Genomic DNA, 26,217 nt, shown 5'->3' on the forward strand with positions numbered 1-26,217 from the left:
CGCCTCAGAGCTGTGTCTCGCGATTGCCGCGTGTTGCTGCCGCGCACTCGCCGCGCTATGTTTGAACACGCCTTTATCAGAATGAGACATCATTGCTTAAAGATTCATATCACCACGGCTCCCTTTTATGCAGATACGTAGAGTGCGGCATTTCAACGGTCAGTTCGCAATAACCGGACAAATAATAAATGTACCTGTGTCAGCTAACAATATGATAAACCTTTTACCCCGACCACTCGATGGCCAGGAAGACGATTTTTGTTTTAATGTACACATCAAAAAAAAAGCTTATTCACCGAACAAGTTATCTTCATGGACTAGTTAAAAGATCTGTCGTTAAATAATGCAATGGTTAACCTATTTGGTCCAGGCACCTTTATATAGATATTATGATATCAAAATAGATGATTCCTGGTGCACAACTGATAATGTGATAATTGATTACACTGAATTTGCAGACAACATAATACCTGTTGACCCTGACTCTGTACAAACCCGAAGACATATTGATGACTTAAGTGAACACATTGCAATTGATGGTAGTCTTGTAGCCCAACAGTAAACGCTTATGTTGAATGAAGATAAATTGTATAATATGTTCACATCGCTCCAGGTGAAAACAAAATTCCTATGAGTTTACTGTTCGATACACATGCAGAGGAATTGTCATTTCCAGCTATTTACTAAGGACAATTTCGTGTACTCCGGGACGACATTACAGTGACACCATTTAAGGTGGGTACAGATTGGTGCAATGCAACATGTAATGCAACATGCAATGTAAGAATTTGAGGTCCACATTGCTGCAATGTATCATGTAATGTAACAGAATTCCCATACTGTGGACGCCTCGCGCGCACGTACTGCGCCTGGGTCGCGCACGTTCCGAGCGTTACAACTTGTGCGCGGCTCGATCCGAGATTTGTCGGTTTTTAGTACGAACACAAAGGGGCGCGCAGTGTGCGCAGGACTCAGCCGTGGACGGTCGTTCGTTTCGTTCACATGCGCAACGATCATGGCGGTGAAAGAGGGTGCGTGGAGTGATGACGAGTCACTTTTATTGATAGAGGAATACAGAACAAGGGAAGTTTTATGGAACTCTCAAAATGAAAACTTTTATAAACAAAATTTAAAGAAAGATGCGTGGGACGAAATCGGAAATGTATTGAAAATAACAGCAGAAAAGTGCAATAACAAAATGATAAGTCTTCTCTCTTCTTACCGCCGTGAAAAAGGAAAGGAAAAAAAATCCAAGGGGACTGGAAAAGGTAAGAATAACGCATTTTATTGGTTTTTATATAGGTATTTATTACAATTTAAGTCATCAAAAAATTAAGGTACCTACTTAGATAATAAAATCAAATTAGAAAAAAAGTACAATGGAGTTTATAAATCTAGGTAGTAGCATAAACTATTTATACCTAGGTACCTAGCGAATAAAAACATATTTATATTCAATTTATACAGGATGTTTTAACCCGATTAAATAATAAAAAGTTGATAGTTAAACGTGGCTGTCAAGGGATTTATTTTTAATTTATTTGTTTAAATTCAATATTGTACGTTTTGTAGGAGCTAGAATAGTATTGCTATTATGCATTAAATAACATAGTTTATTATTAAAAGAATTATGTGCAGTAACTAACTATAGGTCAATAATTAAAGTAAAGCTAGTAAATAAATAAAAGTGTATTAATGTATATGTGTTTTATTGCAGGTACTTCGGACACATACACAAGTCGATGGTTTGCCTACAATGCTTTAAAGTTCTTGGACGATAGAAACACACCAAGAAAGAGAAAAAATACGGTAAGATTTAAACTAAGAGCATCTGTCTTGCCAAGAAACCTTTCCTTCATTCATAAAATAATCAGCGAATTCGTCTCTGATAGCATTAAGATGCGCAGGTGATCGTCTAGGGATATTTCTTACAGGCAGTATTGATGTGATGTTATTATTATTTTGCCTCCACGTACCTTCATTTAAATTTCCATCTTCCTCCCTATCAACTAACCCTGGAATCATGTACACGTTTGTAGAGTGACGTTTTAAATAATTGTGTAAAAGAGTGATTGCCATAACTACCAATTCAGCTTTATGGGGTTGTAAAAGCATTGGTTTTCTTAAAACTCTGAACACAGACGATACAATGCCAAATACGTTTTCAACAACCCGTCTAGCTCTGCTTAATCTATAATTAAATATTCTCTTCGATGAACCCTTTGGACGTATCCCAGCATATGGCTTCATCAAGTATTCACTTAAAGCAAACGCACTATCGCCTAAAAAAAAATATGGTATACAAACATTTCTATCGGATAGGGGACGTGACTCTGGCAGGTCTAATGTTCGATTTTCTATCTTATCATATAATTGGGTATCTTTGAAAACTCCGCCATCAGAAATCCTCCCTTGACAACCAACGTCTACGAATAGAAAATTATAGTCTGCATCAACTAGAGCAAACAAAACGATGCTAAAATGTTGTTTATAATTATAAAACTCGGTTCCGCTTTTAATAGGGGCTTGAAGTAAAACGTGCTTCCCGTCCAATGCCCCTATACAGTGTGGGAAGTTCCACCGGTCTTCAAACTCCTTGCTTATCTTCAACCAGGCGTTGGCAGTCGTGGGTACCTTAAAAAAAAATACTTATATCGTTATAATTATTTCCAGGAGTCCATTCAACGCTCAGTCTCCAAAAACAATGCCACCGAAGCCACGCAACATGAGTTCACCCCTCCAGCACCACCAAATGAGCATGGTCTACAGGAACCGAAACGATCCAGAAGAGACGAAAACAATGTTCTTACCGATGTAGTGGGGATATTGAAAACCACTGCACAGAAATTGGACAGTAAATCAAGCATTCCTGACTTAACTAAAAGTTTTGTTTCATTTATAGGAGCTAAAATGAGTAACTATTCCTCTCAGACTAGGATTTCGGTTGAACACGCAATATTTGAAATTATTATGAAAGCCGACAGGGGATATTATGAATCTTGGCAACATCAACCAAATGCATATACAGAACCATACTCCAATCGTCCCTCAACTTCAGTATCCTACGGTTATACCACAGCAGAAAATGTAGACGCTGCTGACTACTCAATCAACCAGCAGCCTTCGTCGGTCTCTTCACAAGACTCACAGCACTCTTCTATAGATGATTTTACTGATTTAATTTAGTTAACAAAGAAAAATAAAGATTTTGATTATACGTACCTTAATGTTTTCTTTTAATTCTTCAATTATAGCAGAGCACACTTCAGGAATAATTCCACTAATAGATTGTTTAGATACTCTAAATGTATACTGTAGACTTGTGTAAGAGTCCCCGGAGCTTAAAAATCGAAGAGTAATCGCTAGTCTATCTTGGGCTGAAATTGGAGCTCTTAAATTTGAATATTTTCGACTTATTCTTGGTCCGACTATCGCGAGTAAATTTTCAAAATCTGTTGGCGTCATCCTCGTAAAACTTTTGTATTGACCACTTATATGCTGGAAATTCATATCTGTAAGCAGTTCTCTGCCTTCTCTCCGTTTATATAATTCTGTGCGCCACCAACGTCGGGGTCTTTGGGGTTTTTTTAAAAGTCGATGAATGATTAACAATGAAGCACTGATAATCGTCAGAGCAAGAAGGCTGTCTTCAGACTCCATGATTCGTAAGTATATCGACTTAAGTAGAGTGATGTGGGCAAAGAAAAGAACACGTGTGACGAGGGCCAGTTACGAAATGCGGGAACAGATGTTCTCGAATGATTCGTAGTCAATGCGCGTACCGCGCGCGCCACACGTACAAGGCAGCAGGGAACATGCAATGTAAGGCAGAATATTACATTACATGTTGCATTGCACCAATCTGTACCCACCTTTATGATGGCAACCAGTGAACTGCGTCGTTTTGATAGGCGGGGAGTGACACCGAATAAACTTCGTTATACTGCGATGAAAATATTGCGACTAAGGGCCGGCGCTCATATGGCGGAGCGAAGCGCAGAGCATTTTTCACTGTCAAAATATTATCGACATTGTCCTCATTGAAATAATATCTAAAATCAATTAACACAAAAAATTATTCCTGAAGAGCATCGAAGCGACTACATGCGAAAGGAAGCGCGCAGGAACGCGACTGCCCGAGTATGCGCGCTACTACGCGCGCATCCTCTTCCGGTCGCCCAGCTCGCCGAAGCGACCGATGACGCCGACGCACGGTGACGGGCGAAAGCCGTCATTTTGTTGTCAACACTCGTGTCGTACAGTACTTTTTTTAGTGAATGCGTTGCAGTGATAAAAAATATGGACGACGAAAAATTGATTTTACTAATTCAAGCTTATGGTTGTTTGTATAATGTCGAGTCACACAATTACAGTGATAAGCTTATGAAAAGAAATACGTGGGAAAAAATTTCTGCCGAAACAGGGAAAACAGGTAGGTAAAAACATCATTAAAAAAATTTAAAATTGCATGTTTTACTATTTTTAAACTACTATTACATTTAAACGAGTATCTATGATATCATTTTGCCAGTTAACACACCCTTCTTCTGAAAAATAATCCTTAAATTTTTCTCGTGTAGTCCTTGGTAACAAAGCACTATCTTCGTCATGAGATATATCGTTGATATTTTCAAAAATTGTGCTGTTTGATGAGTTATTTATCACATCCTCGTATCTTAAATTTTCGCCGTCTATTATATAATTGTGCAAACATGTACAAGCTAGTATTATGTTATCTAAATATTTAGGCTGTATTCTTAGACTTCTATCGAAAAATTCAAATTTCTGCCTTAAAATTCCAAAAGCACTTTCTACCATACGTCGAGCTCGACTTAATCTATAGTTAAATATTTTTTTCTTCGGGTCTCCTTCAATTTGGTTTCCGGGATATGGGCGCATTATGTTCTCCGTCAAGGCAAAGGCTTCGTCTGCTACAAATACGTGCGGTAAAACTTGGTTTGTTCCAGGCAAAGTTTTATTTCGTGGTATATTTAGCCTGTTTCCTTGCATTTTTTGACCCAATTTAGAATGAGACATTATACCACCATCACTGTTGCGCCCATACGCACCAATATCAACAATTACAAATCTATACTTTGCATCTACAACGGCTAGAAGCACTGTACTGAAAAACTTTTTATAATTAAAATACTGACTTCCGCTTTTTATAGGTGCCCTTATTCGAATGTGCTTGCCGTCGATAGCGCCAATGCAATTTGGGAAGTTCCAAATATTTTTAAAATCTTCCTCAACAGCTTTCCATAACACCTCCGTAGGTTTAGGCATAACTATAGGTCTGAGTATTTTCCAGATAGCTGCACACGTTTCATGAACGATTGATCGTATAGTACTATATCCCATGCGGTAATTGAAAGACAGAGCTTTGAAACTGGTACCTGTTGTTAAGAATCTGGAAAGTACTTAGGTATTATAATAAAATAAATAATGAATTAATATTCTACCAACTTATTTTATTTTTTCAGTTGAAGAGTGTCAGAAAAAATGGAAAAAAATACGGGATAATTATAGAAAAGCAGTAAAAGCCCGAACAGATTCTAGTGGTTCTGCTGGTGGTAAGCGCCGCCCTATAAGATATGAGAAAGAATTACAATTCTTACGACCTTTTATTCAAGAGAGACAACAAGTTTCTAATTTAGATTCATCTACAGATGAAACAACGCAATCAGATCAAACTGCAGATATTTTGTCATCTCGGCCACTATCAGAATTATCAAACCATTCAAGACCACCTCTTGAGCCAGTTTCAAAATCAGCGGAATTAAAAGAAAGGTTTCTAAACAATAAGGAACAGTAACAAAAAGATCATGTACAAAGTTTCTTTATGTCAACGGCTACTACTGTTAAAACCTTGCCCCCTTACTTGCAAACAAAAATAAAGCGGGATGTTTTTAAAATTATAAATGATGCAGAAGAGCAATACCAAAAAGCATTGTTGGAAGATAATTCCTATCTTAGCAACAGTCACTTCGATTCGCCTGAAACTTATACACAACTAACCCAGAACACATATCCATCCATCCAAAATTATAATACAACAGCAACTTATGTACCATCGAGGATTAAAATATCGACTCCAACTCAGAACACATATCCATCCATCCAAAATTATAATACAACAGCAACTTCTGCAACTTATGTACCATCGAGAATTACAACATCTACACCTACATACAATCCATCCAATGTAACACAAGTAAATGATGTCAATCAAATCCAGACACAGAATACTTCTGAAAATTATGATTAGTGCCGCAGAATTAGATACTGTCGATTCTTTTGTTACCAACTAAACCAAATAAAAATTAAAATGAGTGATTAATTAATTGATTATATTTTATTTCACTTACCTTAGACATACAGTTAGTCTCTCTTCAATCGAAATGGTAGAACGAAATTTAGATTTTCTTTTTTCGACATGCGGGCGTAAAAAATGGACTAATTTTTTAAATTTTTGATAATCCATTTTGTAATAGTCATAAAATTTTACGCCTTTCAAATGAATACACAATTTATGAAATTCACCATCTACACATCTTGACTGCCAAATTTTATTTACCCAAAATCTTCTTTTTCTTCTCTCTACAATTATTCTTCTCTTTATAAATTCCTCTTCTTCTTCTGCAAGTAATTTAATCAAAAGCACGTCCCAATCCATCATTTTATTCACGGATGTACACGTTTACACTCTCGAAAAATTGCAATACGAATGACGACGGTGAGTCGAGTATGCGCATACTCGTGCATCCGCGCGGATACTCGCGCATTCTCTGGTAGAAATTCGCGTAAGGGTTAGCGCAGACAGAACGGAGCGCAGCGGAGAGGATTTTGTTACCGCACTTGAAAATAAACCTTACAATTATTACAATAAAGTGCAAAAATGCTTGAATCTGACAAAAAATGCTCGCGCGTCCTCGAGGATGCGCGGGAATCCCCGCGCGGCGTCGAGTCGGCGCCCGCGTCGGAACGGGTACTTTCAGTGTTACCACTGAGTTTAAAGAGAGTGGACGTCATTTTTTAATCCGAAGTACCTACATAACGAACAGTAAAATGGACGAAGAAAAATTAATATGTTTGGTATCATTGCATGAATGTTTATTTAATGTATCGAACAGAACATATAGTGACAAAGTAGTAAAGATGAATGCGTGGGAATAAATATCCGAAGAAATGGGAAAACCAGGTAGGTACCTATTAAGTGTAATTGTTTTAGGGTCCGTTCACACAGACCGGCTCGGAGAGGAGAGCAGATTTTTATCACGTTGGAAACAGTGTTTTGAGTGATTGTAGTAAAGTTTATTTTTGCATTTGCACCTTTTTTGTCATTAAAAATGCCTGAACGCGCTTCGTGTGAAGTAATAAAAGGAGCCGACCGGCTCCGCTTGCGTGCTCTTTCTCGCTCGCGCAGCCGATCGGCTCTGATTGCGTGCTCTTTCTCGCTTGCGCAGCCTGTCGGCTCCGATTGCGTGCTCTTTCTCGCTCGCGCAGCCGATGGGCTCCGATTGCGTGCTCTTTCTCTATCGCGTAGCCGATCGGCTCCGATTGCGTGCCCGCTGCGGCCGCGCCGACCGCCATTTTGATAGCAACATTTGAACGTAATAGTTGTGCGTACTTGTACGAAAAGATGAATGATGAAAAATTAATAATACTCGTGTCAAAATATGAGTGTTTATTTGACATAACCAAGCCATCATATAGCGATCGGATAATGAAAGACAATGCATGGGAGGAAATTAGCAAATGTCTCGGAATAAGTGGTAAGTAAGGTTTTCATTGTTTTACACCTACCCCCAGATACTCAAACGAATTTTAAAGCAAGGGCTTCTTAAACTCGTGCTGCGACGTGTTAGATTCAAAGTCAAAATAGGAATAACATGAGTTTAAATGCGCCCTTACTTTAAAAACTCGTTTGAGTATCTGATCGTTAGAATATACTTATGTAGTAGACAATTTTTATTAAATATAACTTAAGAAACTCGCGTAGCCACTTGATCTTGCCAATCTAAAGCACCACTTGATGAAAAATAATCCTTAAATTTATTCCTTGTGGTTAGAACTGCGTCGCTATTAGAACTGTTTTCATTATTATTGTCTGTTATTGCTGTTAATAAATTTATATTGCTGTGAAATTCATTCTCTTGTCCTGGCGTCCGATTTTCTATTAAAAAATTATGTAAACATGTAGTTGCTAATATAATTAAATCACAGTACTTCGGCTGAATTTTCATTCGTTTTTGATAAATTTCAAATCTTTGAGTTAGCATTCCAAATGCACATTCTACGACTTTTCTTGCCCTGCTTAAACGCAGATTAAATACTTTTTTTGATAATTCTGTTCTTGCTTGTTCTCTTGGATACGGCCGCAATATATTATTGCTCAAAGGAAATGCCTCGTCTCCTATAAAAACATGTGGTAAGCTTTCAGTGGTACTAGGTAGAGGTTTATTTGGGGGCAGCTTTAACTTATTGGTGTTGAGTTTTTTCCAAAATTTTGAATTCTGTAAAATTCCGCCGTCGCTATTTTTACCATATGATCCGACATCAACAATTAAAAAACTGTATTTCGCGTCGACCACAGCTAGTAACACTGTACTGAAAAAGTTTTTATAATTATAGTATAAGCTTCCACTATTATCTGGTGCCTGTATATTGACATGCTTTCCGTCTATAGCGCCCAAACAGTTAGGAAAATTCCAAATATTAAAGAAATCACGTGAAACCTTTTCCCACATTTCTTCATCTGGCATCTGCATAACTATGGGCATCAAAACATCACAAATTACTCTGATTGTCTCATGAATAATTGAATGAACTGTAGAAATTCCCATTCGAAAATTAAATGACAAGTTTTTGAAACTGCAACCAGTGATGAGGAATCTGTAAAAATAAAACAAACACACAAAATAGAAATATAAGACTGCCGTACCAAAACGAACTATAAAATAAAAAAGAGTTATGTTATTAATTTTTCATTTCTGTTCTTTCCAGTGACGCAGTGCCAGGATCGTTGGAAGAAACTGCGAGATAACTTCAGAAAAGCCTATTATAACCGAAAAGGCAAGAGTGGCGATGGTGCAACTACGTCCAAATTGATAAAATTTGAAAAAGAACTTTCTTTTATAATACCATTTTTTCGCAATCGAAACCAAATATCTAATGTAACATTATCATCGGATGATTCAGAGCCTGGCACACCAATACCACCACCATCGACATCATCTAAACGTTCTGACCATTCTGAAGTTGAATCGCTTGCAAGTACTTCTGGCTCGAAAAAGAGACCACGCTTAAGCAAAGATGTTGCTACGGTTTTCGAAGAGTATCTTGAAGAAAAAAGAAATACTACACCCCGTGACAAGGCATTACGTAATTTTTTTTTGTCTATGTCAGATACAGTGGAAACATTCCCAAAAGAAGTCCAAGCACGAATTAAAAGGCGCGTGTTTAACATTGTTAATGAAGCTGAATTAAGTCTGTATGAAAATAGTACAGATTTGAATTATTCTTTGTCTATAAATTCACCGCCATCGACTAATCAATCTACTTACCTAGTGTCAAACGAAACCTATATTCCTCAAAACTATCCAGATCAGACTACTTACGGGTACAATACCAGCACACAAAATACAAAATAATAAACAATCAAAAACAATAATAATTATAATAATAATAATTAAACACACACAAATCTGTACTATTTAATTACATTTCATTAACGTAAATAATGCTTAATAAATGGAGGGCTGTGATTTTGTGATCTATTTAGATGTTTGTGTTATTTAACATGATTAGTATAAGTAATTTACATTTCATTAACGTAAACAATGCTTAATAAATGGAGGGCTGTGATTTTGTGATCTAAATAACATGATTAGTATAAATAATTGTTTTTTATTTACCTTAAAGTTACCGTTAACCTTTCTTCGGCTGTAATGGTGCAACGATAATTTGTAGTCTTTTTTGTTATATGTACTCTTAACAAATCTGTCAATTTCAAAAATTGCCAATATTCCATACGATAATACTCATAAAATTTTAGGCTATCTCTCTTCAATTCCTCGAAAATGGTGTGAAACTCCCCATGGATTAGTCTGTTTTTCCAAATATGTTTTACCCATATTTGTTTCCGCTTGCGCTTACGTTTCCTATGTTCTATTTCAAGTAATCTTGCTAACAAATATATTTCTTCGTCGGAGCTATCTAAATCCATGTTTCGAAAAGCACACGTTAACACACCGAAAACAAAACTTAGACTGCGCGGAATACTGGCACTGCCTTTGTAGTGTATCCACCCGACTCCGAGCGCATCCGACCGGCTCCGAGCACATCCAACCGCACCCGCTTTCAGATCTCTTCCAGCCGGTCGATGTGAAATAGTTGGCGGCTCCGCTCCGGCCAATTCCAAGCGTATACGACCCGGTCTGTGTGAAAAGAAAAAAGCAGGCCGATGCTCTCCGAGCCGGTCTGTGTGAACGGACCCTTATGCAGGTATAGTACAGCGGAGCGGAGCATCGGTGGCCTAGTGGCTAGAGCATCGGACTTCCATTCAGAAGGTCCGAGGTTCGAATGAAATGAATGAAAAAATAATAATTAAAACATATTTTACTATGAATTAACAACGTCGATTTATTATATTGTCTTGCCAATGAACAGACCCAGCTTCTGAACTAAAATATTTTTGAATTCATCTCGTATCTTCATACTTTCAGTTACATTACTTCCGTCTTCTTCTTCTTCGTTTAGCTGTTCAAAATCTTGAAATATAATTTCAGATTGATTCGACTCGTGAGATTGAGTATGAATATATTTTTCATCAATAAGAAAATTGTGTAAACAAGTACAAGCAAGTATGATCTTGTCTAGATGATGAGGTTGCACTTTTAGTGGTCTTTGAAAAACTTCATACTTCTGTACCATTATTCCAAATGCACTCTCCACCATGCGTCGGGCTCGGCTCAGTCTATAATTGAATATTTTTTTCTGCTCGTCACCTCTAATGACATTTCCAGGGAATAGTCTCATTATATTATTGGTTAACGGAAATGCTTCATCGGCTACGAATACGTGTGGTATTTCTTTATTTGTGGATGGTAAACACTTATTCTGAGGTATATGAAGTGTATTATTTAATTTTTGTCCTAACTTAGAATTTGACAATATACCGCACTCCACTATTGCGGCCGTATGCACCAACATCAACTATAACAAATTTGTAATTTGCGTCTACAACGGCTAACAATACGGTACTAAATGATTTCTTGTAGTTGTAAAACTGACTTCCGCTGTTATGGGGCGATCGTATTTGTACATGCTTGCCATCCAGTGCTCCAATGCAGTTCGGGAATTGCCAAATATTTTTGAACCCTTCTTCAATTTGCGACCAAGTCTCCTCTGTTGGCTTCGGCATGACAATAGGCTGCAATACTTTCCAAATTGCAGCACAAGTTTCATACACTATTGACCGAACTGTGCTGTAACCCACGCGGTAGTTGAAAGCCAAGGATTTGAAACTACTGCCTACAGTCAAAAATCTGAAAAAAAAAGTAAAATTATCTTTATCATGTTTTTGACCTATTAGGGTAGCTAAAAGTAAGTATAATACAAGTAAATTTATTGTTCATTTTATTAGTTTCAGATTGTCAAAAACATTGGAAATCAATACGGGACAATTTTAGAAAGGCTGTAAATTTAAGAAAGTACAAGAGTGGTGCTGCTGGTGGAAAGCATCGGCCAATAAAGTATGAAAGGCAGTTGGAGTTCCTCAAACCACATTTGCAGCATAGACAACAAACGTCGAATTTAGATTCATCGCCAGAAGAAGACACACAAACATCAGATACTTTGAGCCTGGACAATGACAATAACTCCCCACGACCATCATCCCAAATGTCTAGTTACTCGTATTCACAACCGAAGGAGAATCGGGGACGTGCATCAGATATTCTAGAAAAATATCTCCTTAGTAAAGAATCCGAAGATCCTGTAGATATCTTTTTTAAGACAATGGCTTCCACTGTAAAAAAACTTCCAGAGCAAATTCAGGCCGAAATAAAGAAAGACGTATTTAAAATAGTTAATGATGCGGAATTAAAATTTTACGCTAAGCATGATATTAATCGAACTCTACCTTTTGATGAATCACGTTCTTCAATTGAAAATCCTACTACAGTATATACTGTAGATAATACTAAAGACACAACGTATGTACCATCATCAGTCGCTCCGAGTACATCATTTCAATTTCAAGAAAGTCCGCCAGTTGAATTTATAACAAAGTCCTATACTACTAAAAATATAACTACGAATACAGACAATCCAACTATGCAAAGTTACTATACGTCCTTAGATACAAGTAACTCATATTTGTTAAGGCAAACGAACTATTCGACTGAAGATTCTGATAATGCACATAATTTTGAATAAGTATTACTTACTATTAGATCTAAACTAAAAATAGTACGCGCTTAATCCAGTTGTATTTTTAGTTTTAACAAAGTATTAGCTTTTTCCAGATATAAAGGGTAGAACTTTAAGAAAAATAATTCTTTTTCACCTATATTTTGTCTGATTTATACGATTGTGGTTTTGAAAGAGTTAACAACAACGCTATTTTATCTAAACATCACCGTATACCCTTTGTATCTGAAAAATATTAGTACTTAATTTCTTTTCCAACATGAGAAATCTCTCGTATCTAAAAAATGTTCTGATTTTTAAATACTTAATTCAATAAATAAAAAACAAATGACCTTACATTTGATATTTTACTTACCTTAAACAAATGGTTAAGCGTTCCTCAATAGAAATGGTTGAACGATAATTAGTGGTCTTCTTTTGAATATATGGACGTAAAATTTCCACAAGCATTCGAAATTTTTCATAATCCATTTTATAGTAATCATAAAACAAAACTCCTTTCGATGGTAAAGTTGTACAAAGTGTATTAAATTCACCATAACTACACCTTTCCTGCCAACATTCCTCGACCCATATTCTTCGTCTGACTTTCTGGCGCCTTATTTTATTAATATGTACTTCCATTTCTTCTTCTTCCGCCAAAAGCGCAATTATAATCATATCCCAGTCCACCATCGTTGACGAACTTTCGCGACAAACTGGCGTGAGGTAACCCAGAACGGTTTACTCGCGCAGGCTCGCGCGGTCGCACGCATGCTCGAGCATACACGATCCGTAAAAAAATGCCCGAGACCGCGCGAGGATTATTCCTCTCTGTCTGCGCTGACCCTAATGTGTCACTCGTTTAGAAAAATTCGCGGGCATGCGCTGCGCTGCGCTCCGCCATATGAGCGCCGGCCCTAAGAGTTTGTGATGGTTTAAAAATTGGGTTCAAACATATCGGCACGGATACCAATATTTCTAAAGAGCAAGTTCTATCTGAAGAATATATAAATACCTGTTTAGAGAGCAACTTAGCTTTTATGAAATCAATTTCTAATTCTGCAGCTTATTGATCTGCACGTAAGCGGGATCTGTTTGCTATGATGCGCCAATTGGGTAAACCAACGATGTTTTTGACGATCAGCGCTAATGAAATAGGATGGCCGCATCTTTTAAAACTTCTGTATAAACTCAAGAGTAACGGTGAAATAATAACGGATGAACAGATTGAAGCATTAAATTACTTTCAAAAAACAACCTTGGTTAATGAAGATACCGTAAAGGGCGCTACATACCTTCAGTTTTAACTGTGCGATTTAACTGTACAGCCAAACTGTACAGATAAATCGTTAGGTGTGTGGAACGTACAGTTGAACTGTACAGTTTAACTGAGATCTAATCAAAATATCAATAGATAAATCTGTACAGATAGAACTGTACAGTGATAACTGAGAGTGTGTAGTCGAAAACTGCAGTTTCGTTAGTTTTGTCGCAGCGAGCGTGAAGTGAACACGTATTTTGTCTTTACTCATCGCTTCTACGAAAAGTCAACGCTCGACCATGGCACAACGCGAATGGCTCGAAGAGTTTATCCAACTATACCAATCGGAGCCTTCATTGTGGAAAATCAAAAGCAAGGAATACCATAATAGAGTAAAAAAAGATTCAGCTTATGAGAAGCTCATTTTAAAACTACGGGAAATAGATCCTAATAGTAATAAAGAGGCTGTTGTAAAGAAAATTAATAACCTACGCTGTACATATAACAAGGAGCACAAAAAAGTCATGGCCTCAAAATCTGGATCAGGCGCCGAAGACATATATGAGCCGAAGTTATGGTATTACTCATTATTACGTTTCTTAGACGATCAAAATATACCAAGGCCTAGTCGGTCTAATTTGGAGGATAGAGAAAATGAGGTAGGTAAATAAAATTTAGTTGTAGCTCTATTAATTTAATAATAATCTAATTTATTTTATTAATTTTCATACAAAAGTTATTTTATTAAAGGTTGTAGGCATCGATATTTATTAGAGATCGATGATTATAGGTAGGTATATCAAACAAACCCGATAATTCTAGAATGTTATGTAGACAAGTTTATATACGAGGAAGTTTACATGTGGATTTACCTACTTTATATATCGTCGGCCTAATTTGTTAACCTGCTAAGTCCATTTTTGAGCAATTTATTGTGAACGAACTATAACTTTATTTAATCAAATAAAATTATTTTGCCAAGGAACCTGACTTTCATTGTTAAAATAGTCCATAAATTCTTCTCTAATTATTTTGGGTGCCCGACTTATGTTTCCCGTATTTCTTCTCTCTATAGGTTCCATAGTCGAAATGTCTGTTGTACATCCTGAGATTATGGTTCCAGTATCAATTTGTTCTCGATCAAAACAATCCGGATTAGTATAAGAATTAGGCATTTTTTTAATTAGATAGTTATGCAATGCACAACATGCCATAACGACGGATTCAATTTTATTTGGCTGTAAATTTATAGCTGTAAAAATTCTGAAACGTGAGGCCAGAATGCCAAAGGCATTTTCCACAATCCGACGTGCTCGTGAAACACGATAATTGTATATTTTTTTATCTATTGAAGTCAATTCTGCTTGTCTGAACGGTTTCATTATATCAGATCTCAACGGAAAGGCGTCATCAGAAACAAAAACGTATGGCAAACGTCTCTGACTATTCTGCTTCTTCGCTTGGAATTTCCAACTGGTTATTCTGGAGCATTTCAAAAAATTTTGTATTTTGTAATACGCCTCCATCTGAAACTCGCCCGTTCGTACCGAAATCACATAGTAAAAACTGATATTGAGCGTCAACAACAGCCATAAGTACCATGCTGTGGTGTTTTTTATAGTTTTAAAATTCCGATCCACATCCTTTAGGTGGAATAATAGCAATATGTTTTCCATCTATTGCTCCAAGTAGATGTGGAAAGTTCCACCTTTCTTCAAATAACGCACTAATTGCTTTCCATTCATTGCATGTTCGTGGAAACTGAAACAAAGAAAATGTTACAGATTAACGTGATGGAATCATCGGGTGCAACATCAGTGTCTGAAAATGAGGCAGCGCATTCGGAGTTAGATGTTTCTGAAAATTTTTCTGCTCCGAGTCCTACGGCTTCCATCTCAACCATTGCTTCAACTTTGACTGGTCATGGTTTGGCACCAAAACGGCTACCGAAAAGAAAGAATAATGAAGATTTAACAAAAGAAGTTTTGCAATCTGTTCAGGACCACTTTAAACAGCCGACATATAAAGAGGATCGCTACGATATTATTGGAAAAATGGTAGCATTGAAACTTCGAGAATTTAAAAATAAACAACAACAGTTGTTAGCGGAAAAAATAATAAACGAAACGTTATTCGAAGCTGAGATGGGAAATCTTACAATGTCACATAGGGTAATGGCTCCAAGAACAATGATATTAAATGATATTCAATCACAATCAAGTACTTCAATTTCTGCCATCACCATCTCATAACTCTATTCCATCACCGTCGCAATATATAAGTACTCCAAATCAGTCACCCATAACTCAGCCTCAGTATTATGCTGTCACACTAGCTCCTCAGACGCCAATAATAGATACTATGAGTGCTACTACGGTACAACTGTAAATTCCGGACTGGACAGAGGACACAGCTGGATCATATGTATCGCGATTTGTAACCAACACCGATGTGATGTGATGAGAAGATGATTTATTTCATTAAATAAATTTATAATAATAATAATATGAGTAATTTTATTACTTACCTTTAAGTAGTCCTTGTGTAAAACCTTATAAATTGCTTCACAGGTTTCTGGTATGATGGCGGAAAGTGCTTGTGGCGATATTATTGTAGAAAATTTTAAACATTCATAAGATCTCCCTGTAGCTAAAAATCTTAAAGTTGCCGTTAATCTTTCATGAGGTGTTATAGCATTTCTCAATATGGTGTCTTGCTTTTTTATTAATGGTGTCACTAAAGACAGAAGGTGCAAATACTCATTCATTCTCAAATAATTATTGTAATCTTTTGGAGTAATTTTCAATTCATTTATCAAGGAGGTGTGTGAATATGATTTTCTCAACAGAAGCCAGTGTTTACACCACAATTCGCGTTTGTATCGTTTTCTTCTATTTTCTTTTAACACACACATTAGCCCTACGATCGCTAAAGCGTCGTCTCTGGAGGCCATATTGATAAAAACTGAAAGGTCGCGCGTTTTTGCTTGAAGGTGTGTAGGCTGTATGGACTTACGATTTATTTGTACAGTTGGACTGTACAGTTAAATCGCACAGTTAAAACTGAAGGTATGTAGCGCCTATAAGTTGCGCAATTTACTTCAACAAGTTGGTCGATGTCATCATGTTAATTTTACAATCGAAGAAAGTAAGTCCATTTGGAAAATATAGAGTTCTCTATTACTTCAAGCGTATTGAATTCCAACATAGGGGTAGTCCACATGCCCATATATTTTTATGGTTGGCACCTAAGGATGCGTTAGGAGAAAATTATCAAGAAGCAATTGCCTTAATTAATGCTCTTATCTCGGTAAATTCATCAGAAGCATGTGAACTAGGGAAGGTGCGTATTGGACTAGGTTTTTATACCAGGTATTTGCTTGCAAGTACGGCGACCAGGTGCCGACTCGAAATACTCGCAATACTTTTAAAGTATTTTAATAGAGTGCACAGCACAGCGCCCTCGCTGAATTAGACCTTAATCGGAAATACGATAGTAGTCCTTATTCATAATGCATCACGGAACAGTTTTTTATGAGGTTTTTAAAGTCTTGGAAGTATTTTTTTGTGAACGCGATTATGCTACATATTTGTAACGAGCAAAGGTTCAAATTCGTATGAAAGTATTTTTACTCCCGATACAAGTCTTTGAAGTATTTTTTTGTGAACGCGATTATGCCCCGTATTTGTAATGTGCAAGGGGACAATTTCGTATGAAAGTATTTTTACGTCCAAGTTCCAACCCAAGTCTTGAGAGTATTTTTTTGTAAACGCGATTATGCTCCGTATTTGTAATTAGCAAAGGGACAATTTCGTATGAAAGTATTTTTACGTCCAAGTTCCAATTCAAGTCTTGAAAGTATTTTTTTGTAAATGCGATTATGCTCCGTATTTGTAATGAGCAAGGGCACAATTTCGTATGAAAGTATTTTTACTTCTAAGTTCCAATCCAAGTCTTAAGAGTATTTTTTTCACGGCTCGTACGTTCGTGAGGAACTCGACGGCTTCGGCTACGATCGGCCCGGTTCGGTCCGGCGCGGTTCCCAGGCAACGGAAACTCGCACGCCCATTGTACCACTCTATGGTAATGGCAATAAGATATATTATCGCAAGTTTGATAGGATTCATTAAATTTGCTTATTGTTGTTTGATAAGCCTAGTTTACATTAGTAAAGTAGGCTACCGAGTCGAGTAGCGAGTGGTAAAAACCAGGTGAACTCGACCAATGCAAACGAAAGGGCAAGTAAACTGGGACGAGTAGGTCCTGAGCGAGTCAAGTGGTCTCGCGTGGAACGTAGTTGCTCGGCCGACTAGTTCTCCCAACACCTATTTTACTCGACTCGGTCTGCCTATTCGCCCTGTGTAAACCGTTGACTCCAGTCCGAAAGCGAGTTATACATATTTTTACGAGAAGTTACTGGGCCCACTTACTTTACCAATGTAATATGGTGGAAGGCGAGTCGAGTAATGCTCGAGTCACTGGGCCCAGTTTGCTAGGCCGAGACGTTGGCTTAATGTAAACATAGCTTTATTATGAATTATGATCTACCACTTAAGGTTTTTTCATTTAAATTTTCAATTTCTTCTTAGTTGTGATTGAATTTACGACGATAATATTTTTATTTATTGACCTAATTTCTTAAAACTGTTATTTTCAAATTTAAATTTAAAAGATAATTTATGTACATTAATTTCAAATATATTATCTGTTATTGTTAGGTAGTATAGAACTAGTTAGTTGATTAGTGTTAGTTTGTATAGAACAATTTAGTTGATTAACATTAAGTGTATTTAGACATTTTTTATAGTTGATTAAGCTTTATAAATATGGCACCAAAAATAAGTGTGGCATGGGACCATTTTATTGATAAAGGAAATTATACAGCCGAGTGCAAAATGTGCAAATCGAAAATATCATTTCAATCAGGAGTATCGAATCTCACAAAACACGTGCAGAGAAAACATCTCGCCGTTAATTTAGTTGCACGGGAGGAAACAGAACAGCAGCCTCAAGAGATTAGCCCGCAATTACCACCTTCATCACAGCCGTCAACTTCGGCTACAGTAACTATTCCCATTAGTACAAATCCTCCAGCAAGAAGATATCCCCCGATTTCGGCGTTTCTTCGGCGTGATTGTAATAAAATAAAAAAGGACATAGATGACCACATAATGAATCTTTTTATATGGGATATGCAGCCATTTACCATCGTCGAAGATAAAGGGTTCCGTGATCTGATTAAGTTTGCTTTTTCCAATTATGTTCTACCAACGCGAAAGTACTTCGCAAATAATTTACTTCCGGGACAATACGAAGCCGTTAAGACTGCAACAATGGCTTCGGTAAATGAAGATGCCAAAACATTATGTTTAACGACAGACCTTTGGTCATCAAGAAATAATGACTCGTACTTAGCTGTTACGGGTCATTATATTGACAAAGACTTTGTTTTGCGATCAGTACTTTTAGAATGCAAGGTACTTGATAAGAGCCACACAGGAAGGCATTTGGCGGAAGAATTGCAAGACATCATCCAAGATTGGAGCGTGGCTGACAGAGTACTGTTAGTAGTATCCGACAACGGCGCGAACATCAAAAATGCCATAACAATGCTGCAATGGAAGCACTTTGGTTGCTACGCACATACCCTAAATCTTGCAGTGCAAAAAGCGTTAGGGTCCACTGCATTAGTTAGTTTATTAAACAAAGTTAAAGCAATTTTTGCTCATTTTAAAAGAAGCAATGTGGCGTGGAACAAGTTAAAAAAATACCAAGAACAGGCAAATAAGACCATTAAAAGACCTATTCAGGATGTAGCGACACGGTGGAATTCTTCGTACTATATGCTGCAGCGGTTCATTGAGTTAGAAGATGAAATTAAATGTTTAAGCAATTTAGATTCAACAAATTTAATGAATCTAACGACTTACGAATGGGATCTCTGTAAGTCACTGATTGTGGTATTGCAACCGTGCGAAGAGGTCACGCGAGAAATGAGCGGCCAAAAATATGTTAGTGGTAGTTCAGTGCTGCCTATTACGGTCGGTCTTACCAGCGCACTCAGAGAGATTGCTGATCCAGTATATCAGCAAAGTAATGATATCGCAGCTTTCCCAGACGAGATCGAAATGTGTAGGCAAGATCTGTTGTCGGAAATAACCACAAGATTTGCTAACGTGGAAAATAGCAAAACATTTACGACAGCTATGTTCCTCGACCCACGTTACAAGTTATATTTTGAAAATCAAAGCATTGCAGAAAACACCAAAAAACACGTCATATCATTGGTGGCTGCAATGATAGTTAATGACGAAAGCGTGTTACCTTCTACGTTACAGCCAGTAGAACCGACTACAATCAAACAAAGCCTAATATGGAAGCATTATAATAAAAAAATGCAGAATTTCCGCCCAGCAGGAACGCCCAATAGCAGGGCAATAATTGAAGTGCAGCGTTATTTAGACGATACAGTCCTAACGCCGGACCTTAATCCATTAGAATGGTGGCGATCTAACCAATCTAATTATCCGTACTTGGCTAAACTAGCCAGAACGAAGCTGAACGCCATGGCTACGAGCGTACCCTGCGAACTTTTATTTTCCGCTGCAGGGAACATTCTTACAGACCGAAGAAACAGGTTAGGGAGTCGAAAACTGCAGCAATTACTCTTTCTCCAACAAAATAAAAGATAAATATAAACATCTTGTAAACATCTGTATGAAAAGGATTATTATGTAAATAGTAAATACCCGTAGAAATAATGCACCCGTGTAAATAACTATATTGTATATAAAATGAATTGAAACCCTGTAACTACGCCAGCTGACAAAATAAATTGATTTAGTTATATAAATAATGATATAATATATATCTTCATTTACCCCAGCTGACAGTCCTAAGCCTGTTTTTAAAGTAGGAAGGCAAGGTTTTATTTATTCATTTTATTCTAACCTTTGTTATAATTGATAACCCTATTAGATTTAATAATAAAATTATTGATTAGAAAATATCCTACATCTTTCGTTTAAGTGAAGTACTGATGTTAGTAAAAAAGTTAACTAATAATTTAAAGCTCCGCACTTCAGGCCGACACGTTGAGTTTAGGTGCTACAAAAATAACTTGTCAAATTCAGCTCATTGAGTCAATCATCAAGCACATTACTCATAAATAAAAATTTCTAAACAATGTTTACTTTAGTCTGAAGGACTTGGAACTTGAAAGTATTTTTTGCAAACGCGATTATTTGTAATGTCCAAGGGTTCAATTTCCTATGAAAGTATTTTAATTTTCGAGGCTTGTAAAGTATGCTCCATAATACTATGATCGGAAAAATACTTTGAAAGTATTTTGAACCCTGGTTTTTGGCACTGGTATTTTTTGATGGACGTACTTGAAAGCCCTGGTACTCGATTTTACAAGTACGACCCATGCCTAATGTGAACACATAAAACTACAAACTTATAAGCATACTTTCACGTGCTTTAAAAATACACGCGCGAATGCTCGGAAATGTCGGTTCGAGGCGCCTTTCTTGCCTATTCGTGAAACAACAATTCTTATACCTTTGGACAGCGAAAATCCAGAGTTGTAGAGTCTAAAATTACAGTACCAAAATATTTGGAAAAACTTAGAAGATAATAATTACGATAATCTCGAAGAATTTTATCAAGCTAATGACATGTTATCAGATGACAATTACATGAACATTATTCGAGCTGGAATCAATCGACCGCGAGTATTTATAAAAAGGCAACCTTCTGAAAAATGGCATAAGTGTTTCAATCCTTTTATTCTTAATGTGGTTGGGTCCAATATGGATTTTCAATTCATCGCTGAAGAATATTCATGCGCCCAGAACGTCGTTGATTACATCAATAAAACGAACAGAGGAATTAGTGACTTACAACAGAAACTCGTTGATATTATGAATGAGTATCCAGACTTTGACGTTATTTCTGCAACTAAAAACCTCAGCGTCAACGTACTCAATAGTGTCGAAATGTGAAGTCAAGAAGCTGCGTGGTTTTTATTACGAGAACCCATGTCCAAAGCGTCGGTAGCTGTTGATTATATACCTACTTATTGGCCACAACACCGAGAGCGAATCAGAAAAACTCTAAAGGAACTAAGACAACTTGATAATGATGACACACGCATTTGGAAGGAGAATTGGTTTGAAAAGTTCGAAAAAAGACCCGTTGAACTTGATCACGTCACTCTAGCTCAGTTTGTTTCTCGATATATTGCAGTAACATTATAACATTATAAGTAAAGGCATTTTAAAACTACGGAAGTTTCCAAAAATGATAAGATATCGAAATTATGACATGGGGAAAGAATTATCGGAATATAAAAGAGAAATGGTTACTCTACATATTCCGTTTATGATTAATGAAACTGATATTCTGGCCGACATGTAATTTTTACGTATTTTTAAAGAAAATCAAGCCGTCGTAATGGAAAGAAGAAAAGAATTCGAATCTAATATAGACATTGCTAAAACTATATAAATTTGCTCTCGGTTATGTCGGGAAGAAATTGAGCTCAATTATTCACAGGATAATCGGAATCAAGTTTATGTCGAGGAAGATCCGTATCAACTTCTTCTTCAAGATCCTCATTCAAGGATTAACACTCTCACTGCCGTGGGATCCGCTGGCGGGCCCCAAGTTTTCGAGTGCAAAGGGCCGGTCTTATTTTAAAGAAAAATTAACCAGCAGGCCGTGGGGGTCGCCGGCCGTCCCCAAAAGATTTTGTCTGTCACGCCGCTTGTAATTTTCTAGAATTTCATTGTGACGCCAGCTAAAGTAATTGTTAGTTGACCGCCGGCCGCCCCCTTGGCTCGCTGTGTGCGTCGTTTTCCCGCGCTTTCACAACTTTCGGGATTAGAGTTAATTTTTTTGTGAAGAATATTGTTTTAGAGTATGTAAAACATGTCGGACGACTCGGACTATGATCCTGATTACGTGCCTTCATCGGAATCTACTTGTAGTACCGATAGTGATGGATACTCCGATAGCGAAAGCACCGATGAAGATGTCACTGCGCAGAGTTTACATCAAACTCAAAGGGACCGCCCCGTACAACAATCGGTAGACAGTAGTGGTCAATGGAGTATACCAACTGGCTCTCGTCAAAAACAATTCCCTTTAGCTTTTACATCTGGTATAAAAAATATTCCCGACACGTGTAAGACCGAACTGGATTATTATAGTTTGTTTGTGGACGACGAAATAATTAACCTGATGGTGACCATGACTAACTGTTATGCGAATAAAACTATGATACTTAAAGTTTTGAGACGATCAAGTAGACTAGTAGATTGGAAGGATTGTGATCAAAATGAAATTAAAAAATTCCTTGGTCTGCTGATATGGATGGGTATAAAAAAACTGCCTAAGATATCTGATTACTGGAGTAAGAATATATTATACAAAAATCCCGTAGCTGGTTCAGTAATGAGCCGAAATCGCTTTGAATTGCTGCTGCGGTGCTGGCACTTTGAGGATACATATTTTTATTTGTCATCTAATGCTGGCAGACTTATCCGAGTAAAACGTCTGGTTGACTTGATAACCAAAAAATTTCAGAACTATAACACACCTGGAGAATATCTAACAGTGGATGAGACAATGGTTGCCTTCCGTGGCAGGATTGTTTTCATGCAATATATCCCTGGGAAGAAGCACAAATATGGGATAAAACTGTTCAAAATATGTGATGAAAATGGTTATGTACATGATCTGATTGTATATGAAGGTAAGAAAACGACGCCTGGCCAAAATTTGTCAAAAGATGTGGTTATGAATCTGAGCGAGAAATACTTAGATGCGGGCCGAAGTATTGTAACCGATAATTTTTATACAAGCGTAGACTTAGCAAAGTCCCTTTTAAACCGGTCTACGCATTTGCTTGGCACAGTTCGAAAAAATCGAAGAGGGTTGCCGAAAGATATTATTTCCACAAAGTTGCATAAAGGTGAGATGATAGCAAAAGAAAATGATGACGGAATTTTGGTTTTAAAGTGGAAAGACAAGAGAGACGTCCTCGCGTTATCAACAAAACATTCAGTTGGATTCGTAACAGTCCGGAGCAAGCGAAATAGGCGAAAAACTGCTTTGAAACCATCAGTAATTGCCGAATACAACAAATACAAAAGTGCAATAGACTTTTCTGATCAGATGGGCAGTTACTGTAATCCTTTAAGAAGAAATGTACGTTGGTTTCAAAAACTGGGAATTGAATTACTGCTAACTACGTCTGTCGTAAATGCCTACTTGATATACAAGTCTCGTAAAAGACTTACAACTAAAACTTATACAATAACGAAATTTCGTGAGAACCTATGTATACAGTTGATGGATTTACAGCAGCGCCGTGCTACCGACCCTGTCGTAACTAAACATGAGTTCGGAAAGAACCCATTGACTGACCATCGCAATCGATTAATACGTCGTAAGTGTATACACTGCTACGAAAGTTTACGTCAAGAAGGCAAATCAAGCGTAGAGGCGAAGAAACTTACAAAAAAAACAAGTACTGTATGCCTCACTTGCCCAACGAAGCCCAGTGTTTGCGCGTCTTGTTTTGCCAATAAGCATAGCAAATAGTATTTTTTTTTTTCAAAATGCATGTTGTTTCCTCTTTTTGTGCTACAACAATAAAGGTTTGTCAATTTAATGTTTTATTTTTTTATTTTTTCCCCGCCACACAGAAATGTAATTATTGCTCCGATTGACTTGATTTTTTTTTCAACATGTAGCTCACTATATGCGCAAGCCAATGTTAGCCATATTTTTTCGTTATTAGCAGGCCAGTAGTACAAATATCTATTTGAATTTAGGGGGTCACAGCGGATCCCACGGCGTGCTAAAAGCATTCTTTACTAGACGCCGGCGGACCCCACGGCCTGCTGCAATATTTTTTCATTTTGAGTGACGGCCTACCGCAGCGGATACGTTGGGACCCGCAGGCGGACTCCGTGGCTTACTGAACTGGAACAATGCTATATATTGCTGGCAGTGAGAGTGTTAATGATGATGTGGTATAAGCGACGATGAATAAGCTCGGTGGGATATGGAAAAAGAAAGAAAATTTGATTGAGACTCGAGACTTTCTCAAATTGATGAGAAAAACAAACGCGAAGCAGAACGAGTTAGCACAACATGTTATATGGTTGTTAACTTCCCCCAATCCAGTCCCGTTACAGCTTTTTTTAACTGGTCCTGCTGGATGTGGAAAAACATTCCTAATAAAACTTATCATGGAAATCTGTAATCGATTCACTGATACGGATGGTTATTGCAATGCTTATCTTGCATATGCATCTGACAGGAAAGGCCGCAGTTGCTATAGGAGGCACGACTGTTCACACTGCTTTCAAAATCACTCTTTCGGGTTTTCAAACACCATTATCAAACGAGGTTAAAGGATTATATAGATCTATATTCAAGTTCGTCAAGATGATATCAGCATGATCGGGGCTGAAATGTTAGAACGTATTGATCTCAGACTGAGAGAAATAACAGGCAATTTTGATGCTGCTTTTGGTGGATTACACATTATTTTCATCGGTGATTTGAGATAACTGCCCCCTGTAAGAGGAACTCCTATTTGGAAACAAAAAGTTCAACGAATTGATGGTCGGCAATTATGGAGAGGAATCTCTTTTTATGAATTGAATAAAGTCATGGGACAAGAAAATGCTGAATTCTTATCACTGTTGACAAATGATCAATTAAATACACAACAGTTGGATTTGATTGAGTCAAGGTTTGGTTCAGAGGCAGAAGCAGAAGAACGCTGTCCTAGTGGAATCCGTTTATTTAATGACAACCACTCAGTTGAAGCTTATAATTTAAAAACTGAGTTTGGCTTCTATTTCCAAAAGGTGTTGGTGTTAAAGCTCGCGGGAAAGTGGCTGGTTATGCAAACTTAAAAGGAATCAGTAGAGAATTCGTTCCTATCAACCGTAGATCTGCAACGGTGCCTCTCAACCGAAATAAATCGATTCATGCTAAAAGAAAACATTTCCCACTCAAACCGGCTTGCGCGTTGACCATTCACAAGACACCAGGAGGAACATTTGATAAAATTGTGTACAAATACCACAAGACACATTCGCAATCTTTGGTCTACGTAGCCTTATACATTGTTCCTACTGATAACATTCAACGTTTCTATCATGGTAGACGACGTAACGCAGCAATGGTTCTTTTACGCCAAGAATTTATGAGGCTTTCCACTGTTCAACTCACAACAGTTGATCAGGTTATACTTAATAAAATAAATGAAGGAAACATGATTCTCTTCTCGCTCAATTGCCAAAGTCTCCTAGCACATGCACGTGATCTCCGTGGTAACATTATACAAGCAGATATTTTAATATTATTAGAAACGTGGCTTCGCAACGAGGAATCCGTTGAAATTGAAAATTTCAGATGTACATCCCAATATCGATTACAAGGTGGATCAAAGCTACTTAGAAAAGAATACCACTTATTGCCGCTCGTACTAAGTGGCGATTTAAATGTCGATC

General features: G+C 37.3%; 8 protein-coding genes across 9 annotated transcripts; 3 read left to right on the forward strand and 5 right to left on the reverse strand.

Moving 5' to 3' along the window:
- Positions 1-1,106: 1,106 nt before the first annotated feature.
- LOC120636120 lies at positions 1,107-3,875 on the forward strand. The gene is made up of 3 exons (XM_039907417.1): positions 1,107-1,268; positions 1,718-1,809; positions 2,674-3,875. Exons 1-3 carry the CDS (start codon positions 1,199-1,201, stop codon positions 3,184-3,186), a joined length of 675 nt encoding a protein of 224 aa, XP_039763351.1. The 5' UTR covers positions 1,107-1,198; the 3' UTR covers positions 3,187-3,875.
- On the reverse strand, positions 1,794-3,683 carry LOC120636118 (protein ALP1-like). The gene is made up of 2 exons (XM_039907415.1): positions 3,223-3,683; positions 1,794-2,634 (listed from the first exon to the last, which is right to left on the reverse strand). The coding sequence occupies exons 1-2, from the start codon at positions 3,658-3,660 to the stop codon at positions 1,822-1,824; spliced, it is 1,251 nt and encodes a 416-aa protein (XP_039763349.1). The 5' UTR covers positions 3,661-3,683; the 3' UTR covers positions 1,794-1,821.
- Positions 3,876-4,482: 607 nt separating the features above from the next.
- Positions 4,483-6,754, reverse strand: LOC120636386 (putative nuclease HARBI1). Its single transcript, XM_039907840.1, has 2 exons — positions 6,369-6,754; positions 4,483-5,410 (listed from the first exon to the last, which is right to left on the reverse strand). The coding sequence occupies exons 1-2, from the start codon at positions 6,677-6,679 to the stop codon at positions 4,483-4,485; spliced, it is 1,239 nt and encodes a 412-aa protein (XP_039763774.1). The 5' UTR covers positions 6,680-6,754.
- Positions 6,755-7,606: 852 nt separating this feature from the next.
- LOC120636267 lies at positions 7,607-9,919 on the forward strand. The gene is made up of 2 exons (XM_039907674.1): positions 7,607-7,775; positions 9,007-9,919. The coding sequence occupies exons 1-2, from the start codon at positions 7,643-7,645 to the stop codon at positions 9,651-9,653; spliced, it is 780 nt and encodes a 259-aa protein (XP_039763608.1). The 5' UTR covers positions 7,607-7,642; the 3' UTR covers positions 9,654-9,919.
- Positions 7,673-10,255, reverse strand: LOC120636266 (protein ANTAGONIST OF LIKE HETEROCHROMATIN PROTEIN 1-like). 2 transcript variants are annotated; one of them, XM_039907673.1, is made up of 3 exons: positions 9,918-10,255; positions 8,739-8,895; positions 7,673-8,610 (listed from the first exon to the last, which is right to left on the reverse strand). In XM_039907673.1, the coding sequence occupies exons 1-3, from the start codon at positions 10,226-10,228 to the stop codon at positions 8,560-8,562; spliced, it is 519 nt and encodes a 172-aa protein (XP_039763607.1). In that variant the 5' UTR covers positions 10,229-10,255; the 3' UTR covers positions 7,673-8,559. The 2 variants fall into 2 exon arrangements, with proteins under 2 accessions (XP_039763607.1, XP_039763606.1); XM_039907672.1 differs by having other exon boundaries at positions 7,673-8,895.
- A 392-nt stretch (positions 10,256-10,647) lies between these two features.
- LOC120636389 lies at positions 10,648-13,233 on the reverse strand. The gene is made up of 3 exons (XM_039907846.1): positions 12,791-13,233; positions 11,181-11,549; positions 10,648-11,011 (listed from the first exon to the last, which is right to left on the reverse strand). Exons 1-3 carry the CDS (start codon positions 13,108-13,110, stop codon positions 10,648-10,650), a joined length of 1,053 nt encoding a protein of 350 aa, XP_039763780.1. The 5' UTR covers positions 13,111-13,233.
- Positions 13,234-15,197: 1,964 nt separating this feature from the next.
- Positions 15,198-16,744, reverse strand: LOC120636385. Its single transcript, XM_039907839.1, has 2 exons — positions 16,206-16,744; positions 15,198-15,439 (listed from the first exon to the last, which is right to left on the reverse strand). Exons 1-2 carry the CDS (start codon positions 16,629-16,631, stop codon positions 15,302-15,304), a joined length of 564 nt encoding a protein of 187 aa, XP_039763773.1. The 5' UTR covers positions 16,632-16,744; the 3' UTR covers positions 15,198-15,301.
- Positions 16,745-18,504: 1,760 nt separating this feature from the next.
- LOC120636392 (zinc finger BED domain-containing protein 4-like) lies at positions 18,505-20,370 on the forward strand. The gene has a single exon (XM_039907853.1). The coding sequence runs from the start codon at positions 18,505-18,507 to the stop codon at positions 20,368-20,370; it is 1,866 nt and encodes a 621-aa protein (XP_039763787.1).
- The last annotated feature ends 5,847 nt before the right edge of the window (positions 20,371-26,217 follow it).

The sequence above is a fragment of the Pararge aegeria genome, chromosome Z, assembly GCF_905163445.1.
Source record: "Pararge aegeria chromosome Z, ilParAegt1.1, whole genome shotgun sequence".
Lineage (NCBI taxonomy): Eukaryota > Metazoa > Arthropoda > Insecta > Lepidoptera > Nymphalidae > Pararge > Pararge aegeria.